General features: G+C 47.6%; 1 protein-coding gene across 4 annotated transcripts in view; it reads left to right on the forward strand.

Moving 5' to 3' along the window:
* Window positions 1-216: 216 nt before the first annotated feature.
* SLC22A4 (solute carrier family 22 member 4) overlaps window positions 217-24,747 on the forward strand; it is a 42,975-nt gene continuing 18,444 nt past the window's right edge. For 3 of the 4 annotated variants that reach the window (XM_047729123.1, XM_047729124.1, XM_047729125.1), the window contains exons 1-3: window positions 217-609; window positions 15,432-15,535; window positions 16,906-17,060. In XM_047729123.1, the coding sequence (XP_047585079.1) occupies window positions 217-609; window positions 15,432-15,535; window positions 16,906-17,060 (652 nt within the window). Of the gene's footprint in view, window positions 610-14,292; window positions 14,363-15,431; window positions 15,536-16,905; window positions 17,061-24,747 lie in introns of all 4 variants that reach the window. The other variant, XM_047729126.1, reaches the window with a different exon arrangement.

A 24,747-nucleotide genomic window follows, 5' to 3' on the forward strand; every position in this document is an offset into this window, starting at 1 on the left:
AGAACCTACAGTGGCTTCCAGCTTTGCGCCTCGCTCCCGGGAGCGTTCGAACGCCCGCAGCCTGTTTCCCCGGGACGCTTACCCGGCCGTGCGCCCCAGTCTCCCGCAGGCTGTCTGGCCGCCGGGAACGCTCCGGGCAAGCCCTCGACCGCGCGACTCTGTCCGGGGGCCGCTCTCAGCACCCCTTGTTGCAGCGGCGGAGCCGCGGTGGGCAGCATGCGGGACTACGACGAGGTGACCACCTTCCTGGGCGAGTGGGGGCCCTTCCAGCGCCTCATCTTCTTCCTGCTCAGCGCCAGCATCATCCCCAACGGCTTCAATGGAATGTCTGTCGTGTTCCTGGCCGCCGCTCCGGAGCACCGCTGCCGGGTGCCGGACACCGCGAACCTGAGCCGCGCGTGGCGCAACCACAGTATCCCGCTGCGGCTGCTGGACGGCCGCGAGGTGCCTCACAGCTGCCGGCGCTACCGGCTGGCGGCGATCGCCAACTTCTCGGCGCTCGGGCTGGAGCCGGGGCGCGATGTGGACCTGGAGCAGCTGGAGCAGGAGAGCTGCGTGGATGGCTGGGAGTTCAGCCAGGACATCTACCTGACCACCATCGTGACCGAGGTGGGTATGTGAATGACTCTCCATCTGCTTCAGACCCCTGGAGACTCCCTGGCAGTCCCTGGGTGAGCGTTCCCCGCTTTACCTCAAACCTGAGTGGCTGGCGAGCAACCTGGGTGAGCCGTCTAACATGTGTGGGCCACCCACAAGAGCAGGACTTCTGTGAGGCTTATTCATGATGGGTTGGAGGAGATGGCGCAAGGACTGTTGTCACCAACTGTCTTTTCCTTTATGAGTTTCACAACAGAGGAAATTGTTTCCCAAGAGGCCTGTCCCAACTGCTCCGATGTAGAGTCCCTGTCAAGTTCCTGCTCCCCACATGAGGAGGAGTCTGGGGATCTCTGCTGAGCCCAAGTGCAGACACAAAGAGCCTTGCTGCCCGGTGTGCGATAGGCAGGTCTGACCTGTTTCCTGGCCACAGACTTCTCCAAGCAGCAGGGGGTCTACTGTTCTGCCATCCACCTTTTGGTGAGGCTTGAGGTCCTTTCTTGGGGCTCCAATTTCTTTGAAAAGGAGCAGAGGCCCTCCTGATGGTGACTGGGTTCAGGGGGCCATAGGAGCCATAAACCCAGCCCCAATGTACTACTGATAAGCAGACCGACTCACTCAGACCCCTTTGAGCACAGGATCCAGTGGTGGACAGGGGTTTCAGATTATGCCATTAGCCCCTTGGGATTCTAAGTGGTTTGGTGGCAAGTTTTCTAAGTTTCGGGAGTCAGGCTACACACACACTTCCTCCCCTATACTTCTTGTTTTGCATCTAGTAAGGGCCATGAGATGCTGGGTCCATTTGAGGAGGGTATACCTAAACTAGTTTCCTGCTTTTCCTTATCAGGAAAGTAGAAGTTTCTCAGTTTCTTTTCCCCCACTCTATGTTCCTCCCAAGAAAAACCCGAGTGTGGTCCCTCGTAGCCCTTATTTCTTTTCCCAATGTGGCAATTGTCAGGCACCACAACTGGCCTTGTGCGGGCACCAGACTGTAGACATCTGGGGTTTGGGTCCTGCTCTCAAAGCTCAGATGCCCATGGGGCACACTGCCACGTTATAGACGGGGGCTAACTTCCATCCTGCTTGCTAATTGAGTTCTGGAGCCTGAATTCAAATTCTGGCTGGCTTGCTGTGTGACCTGGGACAATATATATTACCCTCTCTGTAGGGATCGCAAGGTGAGGAAATACTCCAAGAAGAAGAGAAAAAATTTGACCTGAATCTGGAAATATGAGTAGACCTTGTCCAAGCAAAGAACATGGCAGATTCTGTGGTTGGAATGCCCATAGATCCAGATATCTAGTGTTCAGGGAATGGCAGATGTGGCTAGAAATGCCTAGTGGGCATTGCAGTGGGCATTGCAGGAATGTTGAGGAATTGATTTTACTCTGAGGAGAGTGAGGAAATAAGGAAATAATAAGGGTTCTAAGCAAGGGGTAACATGGCCATAGTTGGCAGAGGCTTACTCTAGCTGCTATGAAAAACAACAAGACCAGTGAGGAATCTGCAGGAGTTTCCTTGGCAAGAGCCTGGTGGCCAGCTAGGAGTGGTGACTACAGAGTCTATAGGACCTGTGAAAAGTGGGCTCAGCCTGTGGACTACCTCTGGATCCCCCCAGCATTGGCACCACAGCTACCTTGGGCTGTGAATTGACCCTGATTCTCTGGTGTTGATCCCCTAGCAGGGGCTTCTAGTCTGTGCCCATCCTTTGCCCACAGCTTGTTCCTGGTGCATCTAAGATTGGGGGCAATTCCCTCCAACTCAATTCCTGGAAGTCTCATCGGAGCTTGAACTGGAGCTAGCCCTAGTAGCCACAGCACCCCCCAACAACTGGTTTGACCTGTCTCTTTTCCCTTCCTTGCTGGTGTCATTCACGTCAGGGTGAAGAGTGGGGTAGCTGTTGGCCTCCAAGGCCATAGCTCTCCCTGTTGTGCTCTGCTCATAGTATCCTGTGAGCACCCCTGGGGCCGCATATCATCACATGTTCACACTAATGCAAAATGGTTTGCTTTTTTCAGCAGCCTTTCCCTTCTTTGCTTCCTTTTTGGGTTGTGGGATAAAATAAGAGACAAATGGGTGCTGCTGTTTGGGAGGAAGAAGGGGAGAAGCACCAGGGTAAGTAGGGGGAGGTGGCTCTCCCCAGAGAGATGGTGGCCCAGGGAGAAGTTCTGGAGTCAGACTGGAGGGCCAGTTCTGATCCCACCCCTAGCCTCTTGGCTCACTTCAGCAGGTTACATCACTGCTAAAAGCCTCAGTTTCCTTAACTGTAAGAGGGGATCCAAGTGTATGAAAATAGGCTCAATATGACTAATCATGAAGGAAATATAAATAAAAAACACAATGAGATGTCCCCTCACATCCATTAGGATGGCTCCTATCAAAAAAATACAGAAAATAACAAGTGTTGGCAAGGATGTAGAGAAAGGGGACCCCCTGTACACTGCTGGTAGGAGTGTAAAAAGGTGTAGCCACTGTGAAAAACAGTATGGCGGTTCCTCAAGAATTTAGAAGAAGAATTCCGTTGAATCCAGCAATATCACTTCTAGGCATAGATACACAAGAATTGAAAGCAAAGTCTCAAATAAATATTTGTATGTTTATGTTCATAGCAACATTATACACAACAGCCGAAAGGTAAAATCATCCCAGATGTCCATCAATGGATTAATAGATAAAGAAAATGTGGCATATAGATATATTGGAATATTATTCAGCCTTACAAAGGAGGGAAATTCTGACACATGCTAAAATACAGATGAACTTTGAGGACATTATGCTAAGTGAAATAAGCCAGTAACAAAAAGACAAAAACTGTGTGATTTCACTTACATGAAATAAAAAGAGTCGTCAAACTCATAGAAACAGAAAGAAGTAGTTACTAGGGGCAGGGGGGAATGAGAGTTATATAGGTCAATGATATAGAGTTTAGATTTGCAGGATGAAAAGAGTTCTGGAGATTGAATAACAATATGGATATATTTAACTCTACTGAATTGTATACTTAAAAACCATTAAGATAGTAAATATTGTGTTATGTTGTTTGGGTGGGGTTTTTTTGTTTTGTTTTGTTTTGTTTTTTACAATTTTTAAAATGAGGATCATAAGCGTGCATAGCTTCTTTGGGCTTTTGGGAGGACACGGTGAGGCCATGCTATAGTCCCCAGCACCAGCAAATGGGCAGCATCCGCCAGTGTGTGAGGAGAGGTAGGGCAGGACCCCATTACCTCTGGCTGTACACATGGGCATCATGGGAGCTGTGCTAAGGTCAAGTTGCAGCCAGTATCATGGGTGATGAGTCTTGCCGCAGGCTGAGCCCCTTTCCCCCTGAGGAAGTTCCAGGACCCAAAGAATAAGACATAGTTCCGACCCCACACTGACTTGACCAGTGCCCATGGGAGAAGTGGCCCTAGTTCAACCATAGGTTCAAGCCCAGGGGCCCTGAACAGGTTCTCTGTGTCCCACCTGGCACGATACAGGTAAAGGAACTGTTATCAAACTGTTTCTGCTTTACACCTCTGTGCAGGATCTCCCAGAGGACATACTCTCTGGGACAGCTGAACCAACACCTGACCCCCACGGGGATGGCAAGTTCAGCCAGGAACCCAAGGATGGCATATTCTGCTATGGAAATGCCTTTCATAGAATGCCAGGAGGCAGGAGTCTGGTGTTTGAGCTGGGACTTGCGTGAATGCATCTATCTGTCTGTGTATATATATGTGCATAAGGTGGTTTCCTTCCTCAGGGGTTGTTTGTGAAGTCCAATTTACTATTCTTGTGTAGTCACTAAGAATTACATTTTTAAAAACTTCATTTTGATTTAATTTTTGACAGAGAAATTTTTAAAAATAGTACAGGGAATTCATATATACCTTTCAACCAGCTTCCCTTAATGTTAATAATTACATAACCATAATTCATGTATCAAAATCAGGAAATCAATGTTGGTTGAAGTACAATTAACCAAACTACAGACAGTATTTGAATTTCACTGGTTTTTCTAGTAATGTTCTTTTCCTGTGTTTGGATCCAAGCCAGAAGCCCATGTTGTATTTAGTTGACATGTCTCCTTAGTCTCCTCCAGTCTGTGACAGTGCCCCAGTCTTGCCTTATCTTTCATAACGTTAACAATTTTTATGAGTCTATCAGTTATTTTGATGAATGTCTCCTGGCGTGGATTTGCATGATTTCTCTCATGATAAGATTGAACTCGTATACTGTTTGGTCAGAATATCGTAGAAGCCATATGTCCTCAGGGACATATACCGGTGGGTATATGGTGTCAATACAGCTTGTTTGTCTATTTCTAAGATTTTATTTATTTATTTGTCAGAGAGAGAGCACAAGCAGGGGAAGTGGCACACAGAGGGAGAAGCAGTTTCCCTGCTGAGCAAGGAGCCTGTTATGGGACTCGATCCCAGCACCCTGGGATCATGACCTGAGCTGAAGGCAGCCGCTTAGCCAACTGACCCACCTAGGTATCCCTCGGTACAGTACAGTTTGTTAATGGCAATGTCAACCTTGGTCACTTGGTTAAGTTGGTGTCTGCTGGGTTTCTCCACCCTAAGTCACTATTTTCCCTCTTCATAATTGATAAATATCTCAGGGAGAGACTTTGAGACTGTACAGGTATCCTGTTTATCCTCAAACATTTACCCACTGGTTTTAGCATCCATCTGAGGACCTTCACAGAAACAAGTAGCAGGTGGTGTTTGCCTAGTGGTGATTTTGCATCTCCCACATTCCTTCTACATTCTTTCCAATTTATTAATTGGAATTCTTCTCTGCATAAGAGATTCCCTCTCACTCTCACTTATTTATTTATAAAATTATTACTTTATATAAGTACAGACTCATGCACACTTATTTGATTCCATGAGTCACCATCTAATACTATCCTTATTTATCTTGTTGCTCCAGCTGGTCTATCTTGACCCAAGTTATTTTTTACTTCAAGGATAGAGACGGTAAGAATCCAAGGAAAGGTCCTTCTTCTGTCTCTGGAGTCAGAGCTGGAGGAACCTGTATTTTCCCTTGCAGGGTGGAGTGCCTGGCACCTCTTAGCTACGTTGTCTGTAGGCTGGCAGCACAGGAATGGGAGCAGGGACTGGTGAGATCTGGCTCCATGGATTGGGACTGAAACTTCTGGTGAGGAAGGAAGGGACCCCAAGCATCCCCAGTCTGTCTGATATGGAGTCTTTGTTGCTGAGACCTACTGCAGTGGTGAGACCAGTCTCAAGAGTGTGGCTCTCCATATAGCCCTTCGGTGCCACAGACCCCAAAGAGAAAGGGACTTCGTGTGAGAAAACTCAAAGGCCTCCTGCCCTAGGCTGAAGGAACAGAGAGGGCAGCAAATGTCCTGCTCTCCAGGGGACCTAGATTTATCAGAAGGGCCACAGGGCAAGCAATAGGGGTGAGCCTGGCTGGTGGCATGGGCTCTCCTTCCCCTCAAACATGCCCACTTTTCTCTTGGAACATCATTAGGTAGACCTGACCCCCTTCAGTCCATAGGTGGGAAAAATGAGGCACTCACTTCTGAGCTGAGTACTGCTTCCCCTCACCCCCATGAAAGCCTTTTTGTTAAGGACCAGCTTTCTGTGACAGGTTCCTAGTGGCGCAAGGCAGGCATATTGCTTCATCACATGGACTTCTGTCCTCTCCAGCAGGTGGCTGCCTCCTTTAGGAACCCATGAGTGGAGCTCCTGGTGGGTACACCCTTGAGATTGATACAGCCTTCAGCAAAGGGGCTGGACCTCTAGAGGCCTTGTACCATCTTTCCTGGGACCTGGGGTCAGGGCATGGACAGAGCAGGACACAGTGATTCTCCACCCATAGCCCAAAGGTATGAGGTAGGAAAAAGGGGGTCTCCTCTGTTATCAGGGCACTTATGGGAGGCATTGGGAGTAGCAAAGGAGGGATGATGAGACAGACCAAGGCCAGTATCTAGTTGGCCACTACATGGGACTGCATAAGGAAGCTCCCAGGGATGTGAATCCTCTGAGGCCTGGGTGGGCTCTGGCAAAGGTAAAAACTTTGAGTAGTAGGCAGGCTTAGACTGTATTCTTTCTGTCAGGCCTACAAGCTACCAGGAAATACTGCTGGCTGGCATGGGGACTGGCCGCTCAGCTGTCAGGACAGCCTGAATATTAACCACATTCATTCTCAGACTTAGCTCTCTGTCCGATTCCAAAGGGGAGAAGGTGTCGGGCCTCCGCTCAGCCAACAGAAGCAAGATTTTCAGAAAGGTCTTTCTAGAAAACAAGTAAAGGACACTCAAGGGTTTTCCTTAGCTGCAGTATGAATGCACTTCCCTGTTTGTTTACCATCTGCATCACTCCAAACCGTTTGCTTGTTGCCTCCCAGCTGTGTTCCTCTGACAAAGGCCACCAGGATCTGGGTGTGCTTTTGTCTGGAGGCTACTTCACCCACATCTCCTGCCAAGTTTCTGGGTAAACAGACTTTGTCCACCCCTCCTGGTGGGCAGCAGAAGCCTCACACAGAGTGCAAGAGGTAGGATGGTGTACTGATCAAAACAAAACTTTGGCAGTGTCGGTCAGAGGAGCTGCGGGTGCCTCAGGCCTCTGCATGGACAGGAATTTGTGGCAGGCTAAATTCAGTTCATGTTCAAGGCTAGCGCAGGGCTGCTGTCCTATCCAAAATCTCGGTCTAGTTTTAAGCATGCCTCTGGAGCCCAAAAGAAAAGCAAGGATCCTCATTTGGAGTATAGTGACAGTGGAGAGAGAATGGAGGTTCTTGGGAAAGGCTTGAGCCACATGCCCCAGCAATGGGCACAGATAGCCCAAGGCCAGAGGCTTTTGCTGTGTATTTGCAGGACTGGAGGGTGAATTCACAGCGGCACCTTCCAGAATTGCCTCTCCATGCCCTTTATTTATGTTCCCAGAGCAGAGCTCAGAGACCTGTTGCAGATCCAGCACCGGGATGCAAGGGGGAGAGCCCCATCTCTGACTGTCCCTTCTCCTTCCCTCAGGTCCCTTCGCTCCCATCCTCACCATCCCACTCAAACCCTCTGGGTCTTTTGCTTTGGTTCTGCCTTCAGTGACCACAGAGCTCTCCACTGAGGCCTCCCCACCTAGGCTGCCTTTTCTTTATCTCTAATCTGAGAAGAAAGGATATGAAAACATTTTAAGGTTTAACCCACCTCGATCCCGTGAGCTCTGAGCAGTAGAGACTGGATTCCTGGTGAGTATAACCAATAGAATCTCTTGGTTCAGCCTGTCCCAGATTGTTTGTAAGGGAGATGTTCCACGCAGGAGAGACGATCCGAAAAGACAGAGGGTACCACCCTCATCCAGGATCCAAGCCATAAAGCAGGGTGTCTCTCCTAGGGCTACTTTGCCTACCACCAGCTCTGGGGCAAAGGTTCAGAGATTTTGTCCAGGGGGACATGTAGTCCATAAGAACAGAGAGTTCTGAAGCTGTCCCCACAGGAAATAATTTCCTTTGAAAGAGGTTGAAGAAGAAAACAACTAATCTGTACAGCTCAGAAACTCAATGAATTTCAAGTAAAAGAAACAAAAAGAGTTCCACACACAGACACTTTATGGTACAACTGCTGAGAGCCAAAGACAAAGGGAAAGTTTCAAAAGCAGCAAGAAAAATATGACTTGTCACATACAAGGGAATCCTAATAAGTTTTACATTTGACTTCTCATCGGAAACAATGGAGGCCAAAAGGCAGTGGAATAACATATTCAAAATGCTGAAAGATAAAAAGATGTCAACCAAGAATATTATTTCTAGCGAAATTATCTTTCACAAATGAAGTAAAGACCTTCCCAGATCCAAAAACAAACAAAAAATATGGGGAGAAATTTTGATAGTTGTGCTGTCTTATAAGAAATACTTAAAGAAGTTCTTCAGGAGTTAAGCTTTTTGTTTTTTAAAGATTTTATTTATTTATTTGACAGAGAGATCACAAGTAGGGACAGAGGCAGGCAGAGAGAGACAGAGAGACAGGGAAGCAAGATCCCCGCTGAGCAGAGAGCCCGATGTGGGGCTCGATCCCAGGACCTGAGACCATGACTTGAGCCAAAGGCAGAGGCTTTAACCCACTAGCCACCCAGGCACCCTAGGAGTTAAGTTTTTTTTTAATGCACAACTTAAGCTCTGAAAACTAAAAAATGTCTTTGAAAGAAATTAAAGGAGGGATGCCTGGGTGGCTCAGTCGGTTAAGCATTTGCCTTCCGCTCAGGTCATGATCTCAGGGTCCTGGGATTGAGTCCCACCTTGGGCTCCTTGCTCAGCGGGGAGCCTGCCTCTCTCTCTGCCTGCTATTCTCTCTGCTTGTGCTCTTTCTCTCTCTCTCTCTGACAAATAAATAAATAAAATCTTTTTTTTTTAGTATATGTGCTGCCGAAGCGAGCACTAAATAAATAAAATCTTAAAAAAAAATGAAATTAAAGGAGACCTAAATAAATGAAAAGACATGTCATGTTCTGTTCATGAAGCAGAAGGCATAATATTGTTAAAATGGCAGCACTCCTCAATTTGACCTATAAGTTCAACAAAAAGGTGTTCAGCATCATTAGTTGTTAAGTAAATGAAAATTGAAACCACAATGAGATACTTCTTAACACCCGCTGGGATGGTTAAAATTAAAATGACATACAATAACAAGTATCGGTAGGAATATAGAGAATTGAAACCCTCACTCAGTGCTGTTGGGATTATAAAACAGTGCAGCCACTTAACTGTTTAGAAAACAGTTAGGGAGTTTCTCAAAACTTAGCAGTTCCACTCCTACGGATATACCCAAGAAAAATGAAAACATATATCCATGCAAAATCTTGTACGCAAAAGTTCGTAACATCATTATGCATAAAAGCTGAAAAGTAGAAACAACCCCATTGTCTAGCAACTGATGACTAGTTAAGTAAGATGTGGTCCACCCATACAATGGTATATTATTCAACCATAAAAACCACAAAGAAGCAGTGATACATGCTAAAACAAGATGAATGAACCTTGAAAATATTATGCCAAATGAAAGAAATCAGTTACAAAATACTACATATTGTATATGTTCCGCTTCTATTAAATGTCCAGAATAGGCAAATCCTTTGAGACGGCAAGTATGCTAGTGGTTGCCAGGGGCTGGGGGAAGAGAGTGGGGAGGGACTGCTAATGGGTGTGGGGTTTCTTTCAGAGGTACTGAAAATGTTCTAAAATTAGATAGTGCTGATGGTTGCACAACTCCTTGAATATACCAAAAACCACTGAATCGTACACATTACAAGACCGAATTTTATGGCATGTAAACTGTATTTCAATGAAGCTATTATAAACAAAAAGAATAAAAATGCTAGGTTCCCTTCCCCATTTGCCCCCTTGCCCGCCCTACCACCACAGTGGCCAGGAAATGTCTTGTTTGGTCACAACAAAGTTATGAAAAAAGAGTGGACATGTGTTCTATTATTAACTACTCCCTAGTGTTGCCCTGGAAAGAAAAAAAAGTATAAGATGACACAATAGAAACTTATTTTTCATTCTTAAGTGGACTATTGCTAGCTTTTCCTTCACAGTCATCTTTGAGATTGGTATCCATTTATAAAAGGAGTTTACACTTTGTGTCAAAAGTTTTTTCAGTTTTCGGTCATTGACCAGGAAGTTGTTATTTCTAAGAATTACTGTTTCTTAGTCAGGTTTAAGTGTAACCTGCTTCACTTACTTATTCATGCTGTTTATTCTAAGTCATGGTTTTGCTGTGAGGACAAAGGCAATAGCTCCGTGGAAAGGGAACTACCATTTCATGATGACTGAAATGTGTCAGACACTGTGTCAAACACTCCACTTATATTTCCTGTGCTGTGCTCACAACCCCAGAAGGGGGTTATTTTTTTTTTTTTAAGATTTTATTTATGTATTTATTTGACAGAGAGAGAGAGAGAGCATAAGCAGGGGGAGTGGCAGGCAGAGAGAGAGGGTGAGGGAGAAGCAGGCTCCCCACGGAGCAGGGATTCTGATGTGGGGCTCAATCCCAAGACCCTAGGATCATGACCTGAGCCACTGAGCCACCAAGGCGCCCCACCCAGGAAGGAGTATTATTGTCCTGTCTCTGAAGATGAAAAAGGAGGCCCATCCAGGTGAATGAGTGCCTAAACTCACACAGCCAGAAAGAAAGTGCCAGGGCCCCAAAGAACCTGTGCTCTTCTTTCAGCATCAGACTGCCTTCTGGAGTTCTCAGTTCTACAGAGATCACAGGGATGATTTATCATTATGGTCCTTCAATGTCTTTGGTAAAGGCTAAAATCGCAGGACTGGCTAGTTGGAGAGTTCAAGGTTGAGGGTGATTTCCAAATGTGATACCTCGCATTTCCCAAACTCATTTTGCATTACCCCAATCGTTCAACATTCAGCACTCATGCATCAACAATTTGTGAAGAACCCACCACCTGCCTAGCCTTGTGCAAGCATTAGTGATTGAAAATGAGTTCAGGTTTTAGAATTCTGTCCACGTAGAGGAGGATGAGGAGGGGGTGCCTCTTTTCCTGTCTAGCCAGAGAGCAAGGGCACAGTGGCCCAGAACAGAGCCCGCCCCGCCCAGGACAGCCAGGCTCATGCATGCACATATGCACACCTGATCTGTCCTGTAAAGTATGCTTGACCTTGAGCTTTGTGGAGGTAGCAACCATGTCCATTTTGTGCCCCACACAGAGTCTGGCCCAGAGCAGGTGCTCAATGACAGGTGAATAAATAAGCGATTCATTTTACCATCCACTAGAACTTGGGCTAGTTGTTTCATTACTCTGGGCCTTCATTTCCTCATTTGCAAAATAGGGATAAAGAGAGTACCCATTTCACATGGTGGCCTTGAGACCCCAAGAAATAATACAAGGCACACAGTGAGCACCCAACATACTATAGTTATCATATCTGTTATTACTGCTAAGCACCATGAGAGGCATACTCTTCAATGCTGAGAGTGACCTCCTGTCTTCTAGTACCTTGTGACCTGGGTTTTTGTTTCTTAAAGCAAAGCTGAAGGCCAGATGGCCCTTGTGCAATTTTGGTTGCACAAAGAGCTTTCTCTGCTGTGTTTATGGAATTGTTGGTCTAATACCCTGAGGATAAAACAGACACAGTAACCCTAGGAAGGCATATCCAGTGCGCTACCCTGCATAACTTGGGGCCAGTGAGTTCCCACAATCCACTCTCTGTCCAGTGTGTGTGTGTGTGTGTGTGTGTGTGTGTGTGTGTGTGTGTGTGTTGGGGGAGGTATTATGTTTTAGAAATGTTGGCGCTTGGCCTGAAAGCACAGCTACAGAGCCATGCCAGCCAGCTCCTCCCTAGACTGTCCACCACGAGTCTCTGAGCAGACCACATGTATGTGTTTGTGTGCACATGTGTGTATGCATATACACAGAGACCCAAGGGACAGCTCTGTCTTATTTAGGAAAAGACTGTCTTCCACTGGGTCTAACACTGTCATTGTTAGCCCCAGGGACTTCTCTGGGCTCTGGCTAGTGGGGCCCCCAAGACACACCCCTCAAATCCCAAGGGGCTGGACACAGGTAGGGCCTGGCCTTCACTAATTCTAGTGAATTAACCCCATGGAGAAAAGGGCCCTTTTTCAGGCTGGCAGCTGATTTACCAGACTCCAGTCCCATGAGTTACAGCTGGAATTTGTATGCCAAGCCTGTGTCCTATTCCCATCCTTCGCAGCTTTCCAACAAGATTTTTTGGGCATAGTAAGTCCTCAAGAGACAGCCCAACCTTGGAACCAACCATTAGTAGCCATGACATCAGCTGCCTTCCTCTGTTGGGTATGAGCAGGATTTCCAAAATCCAACAGCACCCACCTGGAACAGGTGGCTGCACATGGCTATCTCCTGTGCCACATGATGCCAATGGGGGCCTTTTGGGGCCCTTTCCAGGGAGGCAGAGGGACCTAGGGCCATGGTTGCGTAGGGTCCAGTAGGAGAGCGATGGGGAGCTGGCCCATATCTCATTCTTCCCAGCACCCCACTTCAGAATTTGACCTACTCCATTCCCACTCTACTATCCACTACAGGGGCATCTTTATGGGCGTGCAAACCATGCAGTCACAAGGGCCTCACACTTGGTTGTAATGCCCTGCTACTGATGTCTTGAAATTCTTCATGTTTTTGAGCAAGGGGCCTTGCACTTTCACATGGCAGTGGGCCTGCAAATTAAGTAACCGGTCCTGCTCACTATCCACGCCATGTAATCCCTGCTTCCACATCTGACAGTCTTCTTTCCTTTCTGTATTCAAGTCTTATTTATCCTACCCTAAGGCAAAGTCCTGACAGAATAAATATTCAAAAAACCTACAAAGGAAAACACATTCTCTTTGGAAGAGCTTCTCTGCTTGACTGCAGATGGAATGGTGACAGTGGATAATAGACACATGGATACCCCTACCACATGTGAGATTTTCTCAGCTCTGCCCAGCGCTAAAGGCTGTGGTAAAGGTTTTTCACCCCAGTCCTAGCATCTTCCTTGTAGTGGATAGTATTTAATAAGCTCATTTGTCTGTCCTTTGGAGTTCTTGCTCAAAGCATAACATGGGTAAAGATTGAGTTCTGAGGCCTGAGTTGGTACCTAGCAAGCCTATGTACTTGCTATGACATCAGACCAACACTAGTCTCAGAGCCTGAGTTTACTCCTTTTTTTTTTTTAAGTTATTTACTTATTTGAGAGAGAGAGAGCATGAGCGCGGGGGGAGGAGCAGAGGTAGAGAGAGAGAGAGAGAATCCCCAAGCAGGCTCCATGCCCAGTGCAGAGCCTGATGCAGGGCTCGATCCCACAATCCTGAGATCATGACCTGAGCCGAAACGAAGAGTCCAGTGCTCAACCAATTGGGTCACCCAGGTGCCCGAGTCTGTTTACTCCAATACAAAACAGGCAAAACAACATATTATGAGGCTTTGGAGTCTCAGTCCCTAATCTCTCTGTCTGTTGGGGCAGATTCCAAGCTCTTTTCTGACACTTTGGCCCATGATTTTTTGGAAGGGTGTGGCCATTACTTTAGGTGCATGTCCTGCCTATGCTTGCTGACCCATGGTGCAGCAGGGCACCTGAATCCGGTCATACAGTTTTGGAGGGTTTGTGCCCTTTCCCCCGAAGCCCATTCAGGAACCTCAGTTGAAGCAACCATACTCCGGGCATGGTCTCAGGTGCGTCCTCTGGTTGTGCCTGAGGATTAGAGAGTCAAGTGCCGGGCCCGCTGTGTTTTTCCCCTGCAGAGCTGTGCTTAGGCCTTCTGCCTGGAGCCAGCATTGTGGGTGCCAGGAGAGGCGGCCTCATGAATCTTGTTATTGTCTTTAGGACGGGGGTGTTCTCAAGGACATTACCCTCAACATCATGGCATGACCTCTTAGTGGAAGGGAGTATACAGGGGGAGACTTCTCTCAGGTCTGAATACTTAGAAAAACTAGGTTTTGCAGAATGAGTTTAACACTTTGCATAATATGGTGATCATGTGAGCTGAATGACTAGAATCCTCGGAGCCTGGCAAGCAGGCAGGCCCCTGGGCAGGACAACTGATTGTCAGTCTTACCCTTGGCTTGCTTATTTTGCAGTCCCTCCTTCCCTGTGCTGCTTGCCCTCGTTTCTTAATGTTTTGTTTTACACTTTTCTCTGGTCTGTGTCCTTCTAAACACCTCTCTCTGCTACAGAGTGAAGTGTGATATAAATTCGTTTTTGAATCTATTATTTCAGGGGAGCTGTGAGGATTAAGAACTAAATTGCTTCACGAATGTCAGGGAAGCTGCACCACCCCCGAGGGCAGATGGGACTGGGCAGGAGGAAGGGACTTTTTCCACTAGACGGAATCATCTTGCTACATACAGCAATCTCCTGATCCACAGCCCTCAGAATATTTGTTGGTACCTGTATGTATGTATGTATGTATGTATGTTTGTATGTGTATGTCTATGTATGTATGTATGTATGTATGTCTATATGGATATATATAATATAATGAAATATATATATATAGAGAGAGAGAGAGCTCACTGAACACACTTGGAAATGTTTGCAGCCTCCCTTGAGATTCTACTGACTTGGCTTAACTAAAGAGCTGAGAACTGAAGTTTGTGTTGAAGCCCTCATTTTACAGATCCACCAGCAGGGACTTGTTAGGGCTACAACAGCCCACAGGCCCTGGGGAACAGAAGGAACCACCCTTCTAGCAAGGCTGGGTGGGAAGGAGTGTGGAGGAGTGTTGGGGGAGATAAAGAGAGCTGGAGAGGTGTAGCTACCCACCCTGACCCCCGCCACCCAGTGGGCCCTGGAAGTCAGGTCCCAGGCTTGGCCTGTGGTGTGAATGGAGCAGGGAGGAGAGGGTTTTCTACAGGAGTCAGCTCAGAAGATATCATCACAGACCGCTTGCCCTTTTCACCAAGGCAGAGGAAACTTCTATGCCTGGACCAAGCGACCAGGCCTTCTGCCCTGCCCCTGGGGAGTTTCCAACACCTTCCCTCCAGGCTCGGATGCCTTTCGAAGCAGAAATACTACCTTGCTTCACACTGCTTCACAGCTCAAGGGTCACCAGTCACAGCCATGGCCTCGCTAGCTTCTCAATATGGGAGGCAAGCAGAGAGCTGAGGTATCGCTGTCCCTTACCCTCAGAAGAGGAAGGTGGGTCCCAGGGAGGACAGTGACTTGCCCCAGTAAGTGGCAGAGTGAGGCATCAAGGCCAGAGCTATGAGGTCTCTGCTCTCAGCACAAAGTCAATAGCCTGTCTCAAGGAGGAGAGAGCCCGTTCCAGCGGGCCATGCAAATACTCCCTCAGTTCTGGGCTGGGGCTGGACCGGCTGGACGGCTGGGCTCACACTTCATGTTGTCTTCCCTGGCAGTGGAGTCTAGTGTGTGAGGATGATTGGAAGACACCCCTCACCTCCTCCTTGTTCTTTGTGGGCGTGCTCCTTGGCTCCTTTGTGTCCGGGCAGCTATCTGACAGGTAAGTAGCCTGGGAGGGAGGAAAGGTGCAATAGGGCCCCTTGTCAATTCACTGCTATCTTGGGGTTGGAATGAATTGATGGTATTTCTCCCCAGAGAAAAGAGGACCCCAACAAGTCAGTAAAAGGAAGAGCCATGACGTCTCATGGTTTCCGGTCTCTCCGTCCCTTGCTTGAACCTCTTTTGTTCATTTTTCCCAGACTCGCCCTGCCAGGGCTTTGACCAATGGTCAGGAGAAGGCAATGGCCCCACTGCAAGCCAGTCCTTTTTGCACCAAAGCTCTCAAATAAATACAGTGCTGCCATCACCACTGCCTCCCCATCCAACCCCTAACTTTTAGATCACAGGGGATCTGTCCATTACAGAGTAAGGGCCAGATAGTGGGTACCCACATTGCTGCTGGGGGTCAGGCCCCTGCCAGGGCCCCAAGGACGCAGAGCTGACCCATGCTGGTTGTGGGCCTCCTGGAATGCGGAGTCTAGAGGAGACAGCACCACAGCTCCAGGAGAAGTACCCTGCTGGCCCCTGAATGTTCTAAGGGGACCAGAGCAGGAAGGTGGTAGTGCTAAATAGCAGTGTTGGGAAGGTTTTCCGGAGGAGTGCTTGTCCCTTCTCCTGTTACAAAGTCCCAAGGGAATGCAAACCCAGCAGCCCGAGACCTGATTTTGGAAAATGAGGTAGGAGACTGTTCTGCTCACACCTGTGCTCCATTCTACCCACTGGTCACTATCTGAAAGTGAAATGAAGACTCAGTCCAACTCCCATATCATGGGTACAGTGTAGAGCTATACTCCCTGTAGAGTGTACATCTGGTTGTACATTAGACTCACCTGGGTAAACTGTTTAAATCCCAATACCCAAACGGCATCCCAGAAAATGAGAATCTCGGGGGAGGGGTGCTGGCCCCAGCATTTTTTGGCACCAGGGAATTTTAAGCTCAGCTAAGATTGAATCCTACTGTCATAGAGGGGATCTTCATTCTGGATGGATGGAATTCCCATATTGCTGATATTAGATGTCTCTGCAATCTGCAATTTTCCAGAATGGGGTGGCAGCTTCTACCTGTGGTTTGCTCTGAGGACCAGATTTCTAGGGGAACCTTGCATGAGCTGCTTTGTGCTTTTGAGATACGGGGCCTCTACAGAAGTTTTAGAATCTCTAAAGGCACCTCCTGGGCAGATGGGTGCCTGAGACATCACCAGGGAAGAGCTCAGGAGGACGAGACAAGGAGAAAAGTCTGTCACAGCCCTGAAAACAAAACAGAATAAACGGAACAAAGTCTGCTGCATTGTGTGACTCGGGGCTTGCCACGTGCCTGGAGTTACAGCCTCTGTGGGCTGCGTGTGCCATGTGCTGTGCTATGTTCTACAGGTTTGGCAGGAAGAGCATCCTCTTCGCAACCATGGCTGTGCAGACTGGCTTCAGCTTCCTGCAGATTTTCTCCATCAACTGGGAGATGTTTACTGTGTTATTTGTCATCGTCGGCATGGGCCAGATCTCCAACTATGTGGTGGCCTTCATTCTAGGTAGGAATGTTCTCTGACCCTCAGAGCTTCTCCTTCCAACCCTCTGAGAGGCCCAGAAAGAGGGGGGCCCCTGAAGAGGGCCTAGGGAGCACATTAACTCGTGGGCTGTGTTTCTACAACAGGATCGGCCTGGGATATACATGTGTTGGGCAGGGGGCTGTGGTCTCAGGATCTTTGATCTGGTCACAGGCATGGCAGGCACTCACAGGGAGCCTGCTCTGTGCTGCCCCTGAAATGTGGTGGTGAAGAGAAGCTGGAGCTGACCGGAACCACCCACACAATAATGGAGACACATTTCAGGAGCACAGGGCTTGGGAAAGACACAAAGTTGGGGTGCTGGGGGAGGAACCACCTAAAGAGGTTTTTGATCTGAGTTGTGAAAGCCTGGAACTTCTGCCTGGGCCAGGGCAAAAGTGTTTCTGACAGCTGTGCACAGCCCATGGAGGGACTTAGAGCAGCTGGTATGGCTGATACACAGGTGGAGGAGGCAGGTGTGGACAGAAGTTCAGAGCCAGGTCCGCCATCACCAGGCAGGGCTAGTCTCCCCCTGAGTCACCGCGCACCCCAGAGCCCATCAGCTGTGTGCAGGACGACATATTCTGTGGATAGGAGTCCTGTATCCTCACTGAAGCCTTGCTTCTGGAGTGTAAGGCAGCATGAAGGGGACGCACAAGCTCAAGGACATGAGGAGGCCCCCAGGGCCCTCAGCAGAGCTTTCTGGGAGAAAGTGAGGTGAACTCCAAGCAGCCTGGCCAGGATCAGTCAAAGGAGCAAGTATCCCCTGACGTGCTGTCTGTGCCGACCTGCTCTCTGACCAGCTGAGGGTGGGGGGAAGTGAGGACCACCTCTGGGACAGCAGACACCCGTTCCCATAATCTCTTGTGTGATGGTATACCCCTGTTAGCTCAGTGGTGGCCCAGTTTGTCCCTACTGTCACAGTGTAATTATTAATAATGTCCTTTTATTGTCAGTCTAACAATTCTTCCTGTCTCAAAAGTCTAAATCTGTTAAGATGGATTCTGATTGCTTTTAGGATTCTGAAGGACCTCATTAGCTTTGGAGATGCTGTGTCCTCTTAGTTGAGGAGGTGTGCACTCTCCGCGAGGTTGCCAAGATGGGATTGCTCACATTCTGCTCCTGTAATCATTTGTGAAGAGCTCCTTGCCACAGCCAAGGTGTCTGAACGGGGGTAGGGGGAGGGGAGAGCATGCTGAAACCACATGGGCCCAGCAGCTAGCACCCTCTCTAGCAGGCCTCAGCAGGAAGGGGGCCTCTCTCCTCCCTGCGGGGAAGGAGGGGAACCAGATGTTCTTAAAGAAGGTCCTTTGTGTAGACGACACAGACCTTCAGGCCAGTGGCACTAGAAATGAGGGACTAGAGGAATTTGGGGTGGAAACTCTAAGTTCCTCATGCCTGATGGCCCCAAGGACACAGGGCTCCTGAGTAAAGCCTATTTGTTCTCATGGGCAAAATCTCCAGGCCTCCATCTTCCTAAATAAATCCAAATTTATTTTGCCCAGTTAACTGCCTTCCTGTCTTGACCGATCCACTAATTCAGTATTTTCCTAGTAATCCTCCCTAAACCCAAAAAGTCCAATTTGTGGCTCTGCCTCTGGACAGAGATATACCAACATACAGACACAGACACATAGGGGACTGTGCAGGCCTCCTCAAAACAGGATTCTGCCTGAGGCCAGCGGACCCCTTTAAGGAGGACCTAAAGGACTGTCTGAAATGCAAGGGCAGAAAAACAGCAGAGAAGCCCCATCATTAGGACTGGGACACAGGAAGGGTTTGTGCCAGGTATGACATCCCCCAGGTTCTACTGAATGGCCAAGATTGAGTCCTACCTTTCCAGGGGCAGGGGATGCTTGTGGGGGCCTTGGAACCTCCCCTCTGGGAATGGCTGAGGCTGGGAAAGCCCACCCAGGGCCTCCTGCAGGGAAATCCTGCCCGTGCTGGCACTGGCGCTACAACCTGCTCCCCTCCCTGCTCCCCATGCCAAGGGGAAAGAAAGATCTTGTAAGATCCGTCGGAGCCCAGATTTACAAGCAAGCCATCAGTGAGCTGGTTGCTGGGTGCAAGGGGCTCCCCATTAGCCTGGGTCCCGCCCTGGCTGTCGATTTACTCCATTGTGCTCTAGGAAAATTGCTCACTTTTTTGTTCTTGCATGAGACTCTTTGTGTTGGGTTCTTGGGTTTGGGCATTTAAGAATGTCACTGAAAACCTACCGGCTCCCCCGTGCCACCCCCCTTCCCCAGCCGCAGACTCTGGAGTCAGAGCCTGGGGCGGGGCGAGGCGGGGCGGGGCAAGGTTGGGGCGCGAAGCGCCAGCGCTGGGCGGTGCCCGGCTTCTCCGCAGTGCAGCAGTGCCCTCTGGCGTCCCAGGGCTAAAATAGTGAATTCTGGGTTCTGAGTAAAATAAACGAAACGCTTGGGGTCTGGGCCTTCTCTTTTGTCTTCTGGCTCTAGCGCAGGGTTGGCAAGACTCTATGATAATAATCTCAATTTAAGGGACTTCCCATTAAATTGGGAAACTGAATTACTCCCATTCTCAAAACGATGTAGCAATGGATCCTTTCTTTCCTTGTTCTACTTTTTAAAAAATTGTAAAGCTTGCCAGAGTCATAGGAGACAAGAAAAGGGAGGGAAGAAACAGTGCTAGCCAAAGAAACATAAAGGGGATTCACCTGGTAGTGAGTACTCTGGCAAAAAGATGCTGATCTAGGAGGAAATTACCACTCAGAACCAATGACACTGACCTTGCCTGCACTTCAGCTGCCCCTCACCATCTCCTACCATTTCCCAGAAATAGTGCCTGGAAGCTGTCCACCGCCTTCTGGGTAAAATGCCAGGGGCTCCTCCTTTGGCCCTCGTAACTATTTGTTCAAATTTATTTTGCATAGTTAACTGCCTTCCAGTCTTGACCGATCCACTAATTCCGTATTTTTCTAGTACTCCTAACATCAACCTCCTGTGCACTATGTGTGCCAGCATGCTGACCTGTTTCAAACTCTGCTTCCTCTGGTGAATAGATGCGTGCTTCCTTTCCAAAAGGATGTAACTGATGGAATCCTCCTTTACAACTCTCCCCGCCAGAAGACAGAGGCAAAATTGAAATTTAACTCTGTCAATTGTGCAGTCTTTCTCAGTCACGTATATATTTTTAAAGTACTTTTAAATTGAGATACAATTTGCATACCATACTATTCACTCTTTTAAAATGTGTAGTTTAGTGGTTATTAGTATATTCCAAAGTTGTACAACCATCAACTCTTTCTAACTCCAGAACATTTCCATCACCTCCCCAAAATCCCTGTATCCATTAGCAATGACTCTCCATTCTCCTCTTTTCTTAACCCCTGGCCACCACTAATCTACTTTTTTGTCTGTATGGTTTTATCTATCCTGGACATTTCAGATAAGTGGAAATATACAACCTGTGGCCTTTGTGAGTGACTTCCTTCGCTTGATGGTCCATGCTGTACTGTAGTGTGAACCACTATTCAATTGAATGGATTTACTTCATCTTCTTCATCCATACATCAGTTGATGGACATCTGGGGTGTCCCTATGTTTTAGCTATCAAAAATAATGTTACTGTCAACTTTTGAGGACAGGTGTTTTTTGGATAAGTGTTTTCAGGTCTCTTGGACATGTACCTAGGAGTGGAGTTGCCGGGTCATATGTTAATTTTGTTTAACCACTTAAGGAACTGCTATACGTTTTTCAAGGGGATCAGTTGCATAGTTTTTTCTTTCCTCCAGGGCAGAACTTTTGCCTTTCTTTGTATTTTACTTTAATGCTACTGTTACCTTATTGTGCTTGAATTATAAGGTACGTCAAAGACGTCAAGGGAATGAGATGGAATATAAATACATTAAGAGGACGTAGAAATTTGCTGGCACCCCTTGTTTGCACTGTACTGTGTGAAGAAAGGCATTTTGGGATATATGCAAAGATAGCAAGGGTCACTTTTAACTAGAATGATCTCTAAGTTCATGAGAGGAGAGAGGAACGCCTGAGTAGAGGAATGTCTGTTAATTTGGAGAGAGTTCTGAGTATTTCCAGGGAGCAAAGAGAGGTTTTACTGTCTTCCACTGGGTGTTTCAATCAAAAGCACTGTACTTTCTTCATTCTTCTGTCATTCAGCACATTTCAGCTGTTGGACCAAGGATAGAGAATTAGCTATTCCTGAGCACTTGCCACATGCCAGATCCTCTACTAGGCTCTTTACACATGGTATCTCAGTCCTCGTAATAAAGACCTCCATGAAGTAGGACTTATCAAAATCACTCTAGTAGCAAATGACCGTCGAGGAGGCTCTCTACAGATGCCTCTCTGCACATGGCCTTTCTACTCACAACCCACGGGTCCCTGGGTCCTGGCAACTGTACCATCTTCTTATTTCTTGAGCTGGGGTCTGGTGGGGTCTGCTGCAAGACTCTGTTGGTCATTTTTTTGACCAACAGGACGTGGAGATGCACGTCCTGCCTTGCTGTGGAATGGAACCAGTGGTTCCTGGGATGACCACCAGAGAAGGGCCTCGATCAATGTTGATGTTTTCTACAACATCTCTGTGTTGAGTGACTCTAGCCCTCTCTGAGTCACTCCATCTCAGAGAGAGTACTTGGATTGAGGTGGTAGTGACAGACAATAGACAAACACTCCTGATCAGGACATGCCTGTCAGGCTTAGATGACAGAGTTCATTCCCAAGAGACACTCTGAGGCCCAACCAGACCAAGACCTACTAGGAACAAAACCCTAGGGGGCAAACAAACCCAGGACAGGTATCCCCAGCCAGCAGAGCCAGAAGTCACTGCTGTCATCTGTTGGACAGCTGCAGGCCATGGAAGGTTTGCAGGAATCTGGGCTCCTCTTCTAGTGCTCCTCACCAAGGGGCTGGTTGGCTATCAGTTGGTTCAAAGACTAGCCCAGAAAATCCTCATTTCTTGAAAGGAGGGCCTGTCGTGCCCCATCTCCCATCAGCATCTCCTTTAGGCATCTCAGCTGAAGGACTGCTTGGTAAGGCCCAGTCTTTGCCTCCCGGTGATTTTTTTTTCTAGATGGTATCCATAGTTCAAACAGATTAGGCTTAAATCCTTACTGCCCCCACCTACTCCCTCTATGTGAGTTGAGGCAATTTGCTTCAACTCTTTAAGTCTCAGCTGATGATGTGTAAAACAGGTGTAATATTAGTTCTTTTTTTTTTCTTTTAAGATTTATTTATTTATTTTGCAGAGAGCAAAAGAGCGAGTAAAGGGGAGGAGCAGAGGGAGAGGGCCCCCAAGTGGGGCTCCATCTCACAACCCTGAGATCATGACCCAAGCTGAAAACCAAGAGTAAGACACTTAGACGGCTGTGCCACCCAGGTGCCCCAGAAGCAATCTTAATTCTGACATAATTATTGTGAAGCTTCAAAGAGGTGATGTATGTCAACAGTCTAGGACAGGCTCAAACACAAATGTTAGCTAGGAAGATGACGCTGGTGACGACGACCACGATCATGTGTCAGGAGGGGTGGTTGTCTAAAGGTCAGAGGGCAGGAAGTCGTGTTTACAAGGTGCTCTTCGGGGTCGTACCATCTGTGTTGCTCCCCGGAATGGCAGAAGGGTAGATTTAAAAGGTTCTGTCCCCCATGGGTACTGTACAAAGTCAGAACAACTCTGTTCTGGCCTGAGACTCAAGCTTAGAGACAGACGTTATCCAGGAATCCAGTGGTGTCTCTTCTCTCTTCTCTTACCAGGGTCAAGGAAGCAGGGGGGAGCTCCCCTGCCCTCACGATTCTACCAGATTCTCACTTGGTCCCTTGCTCTTTTCCGCAATCAGATCCCCTGCTGCTTCACTTCTGAAACTCTGCTTAGGAACAAAGTGCCCCCTATTCATTCCCACATCACGATAATGACAGCCAAAGTGTTTAGAAACGTGGCATGGTGAGTCTGCCTCTGGAGTGGTAGGAGGGTCATTACTGAGGTAAGAAAAGATCTGGAAATAACTCATGATCCTCAAAGAAGTCAGGCCCCATCTTTGGAAATTAGCAGAGAGGCTGAAAAGTGCCCTAAGGGGTTAGGCCTATTGCCTCCAGACCAGAATGGGAGAAGCACACATTGTTGGCCATTTCCGTCAGTCTGGGTTTTAGAAATGGGCTGTTCAAAAGGGAACCACTGAGGTACACCTCTCATTTATGATGAGTGAAGAAGAAATGGGCTGGGGATAAGGAACAAGTAGGCGGTGAGAATGGGAAACTAGCCGGGTATAATTGATCCATGAACAATGGGGGGTTGGGGCAATGACCACCCTTCACCCACACAGTCGTAAATCCACATATAACTTTTGACTCCCCCTGAACTTAACTACTAATATAGCCTACTGTTGATCAGAATTGATCAGAATGATCAGAATTACTGATGATGATGTTGAAACAAAGGCAGAAGGAAAATTACTAAATTTCCTTACAGCCTGCAACCCATTGACAAGTCCCTGAAACAGGCAGAGGGACTTTCCTCTAGGGACTCAGCTGCCTCGATGTTAATACTTTGCTGAGGGCGAAAGACAATCCCAGCCTGACCCCTTCCTTCCCCGCCCAGGATCCTATAAGTCTACTTTAATGTATAAAAACTCCTTTAGAAATTTCCTTTATCTCCAAACCTCCCAAGATATGTGTTGGCAATCACCCCCTTTTCCAAGCATATGGCCCACTGATATACATCTGAAGGGTCTCATGTCTAAGGTTTTATTAGATGATAATAAATGACCTTTTCCCAACAATAGCTAGCCCTTCAATGTCCTAGAAACCTTGTTTCCAAATTCCTTAGAGACTTACACTATCCCCAACCCCCTCACAACTTAAAAGTATACAATGGGCCACTCCTCATGACCCTGGTGCAGCTCTTTCTGCCCACGGGTCCTGTCCCATGCTTTAATAAAATCACCTTTTTGCACCAAAGACATCTCAAGAATTTTTTCTTGGCTGTCGGCTTCGAACCCTAACGTTATTTCCTACATCAAAAACATAGAGTCAGTGGACACATATTTTGTATGTTATATATATTATATAATGTATTCTCAAAATTAAATAAGCTAGAGAAAAGAACATGTTATTATAAAAATCATAAGGAAGAGAAACACATTTATAATACCATGCTGTATTTATTGAAAAAAAAAATCTTGCATAAGTGGACCCAGGGACTATAGTAATCAAACGGCTCCTCTGGAATTAGCCCTTAGTTCCTTAGCCTGTGCTCAGGGCATATAAACACAACTGAGAAAATACCTCCTGAAAGACAAGACTGAATGGTCTTTTGAATGGTCTGTTCTGTGTTTCCTGTGCTACTTTTCTGTACTGGTGGGCTGATCTCAAACAGAAAGCAGAGCTGTTGCCATTGGCCAGATCTCTCCGTCAGGGGAGCGGGGGAGGCGGAAGACCAAGAGTAGGTTCTGGAAAGGGCCTGGAGCTCTGTGCCAACAGAGGAGCTTATTCTTGGGCTCCCCCATTGCAACCAGGAGCTCCAAGAGGTGGGCACTATCTTTGGAAGACCCGTGGCACTGAGCAGAGCCAGAGCCAACAGCCACATGTGTGTCCTGTGCCCAAACAGGGCCCAACACCACCAAGCAGTCTTGGGCCTTTGTGGTGTTCTGGGAAAGCTCTGTGAAGTTCTCTGGGTGTGTGGCCAACTCTAGGGCTGC

Source organism: Lutra lutra, chromosome 5, assembly GCF_902655055.1.
Source record: "Lutra lutra chromosome 5, mLutLut1.2, whole genome shotgun sequence".
Classification (NCBI taxonomy): domain Eukaryota; kingdom Metazoa; phylum Chordata; class Mammalia; order Carnivora; family Mustelidae; genus Lutra; species Lutra lutra.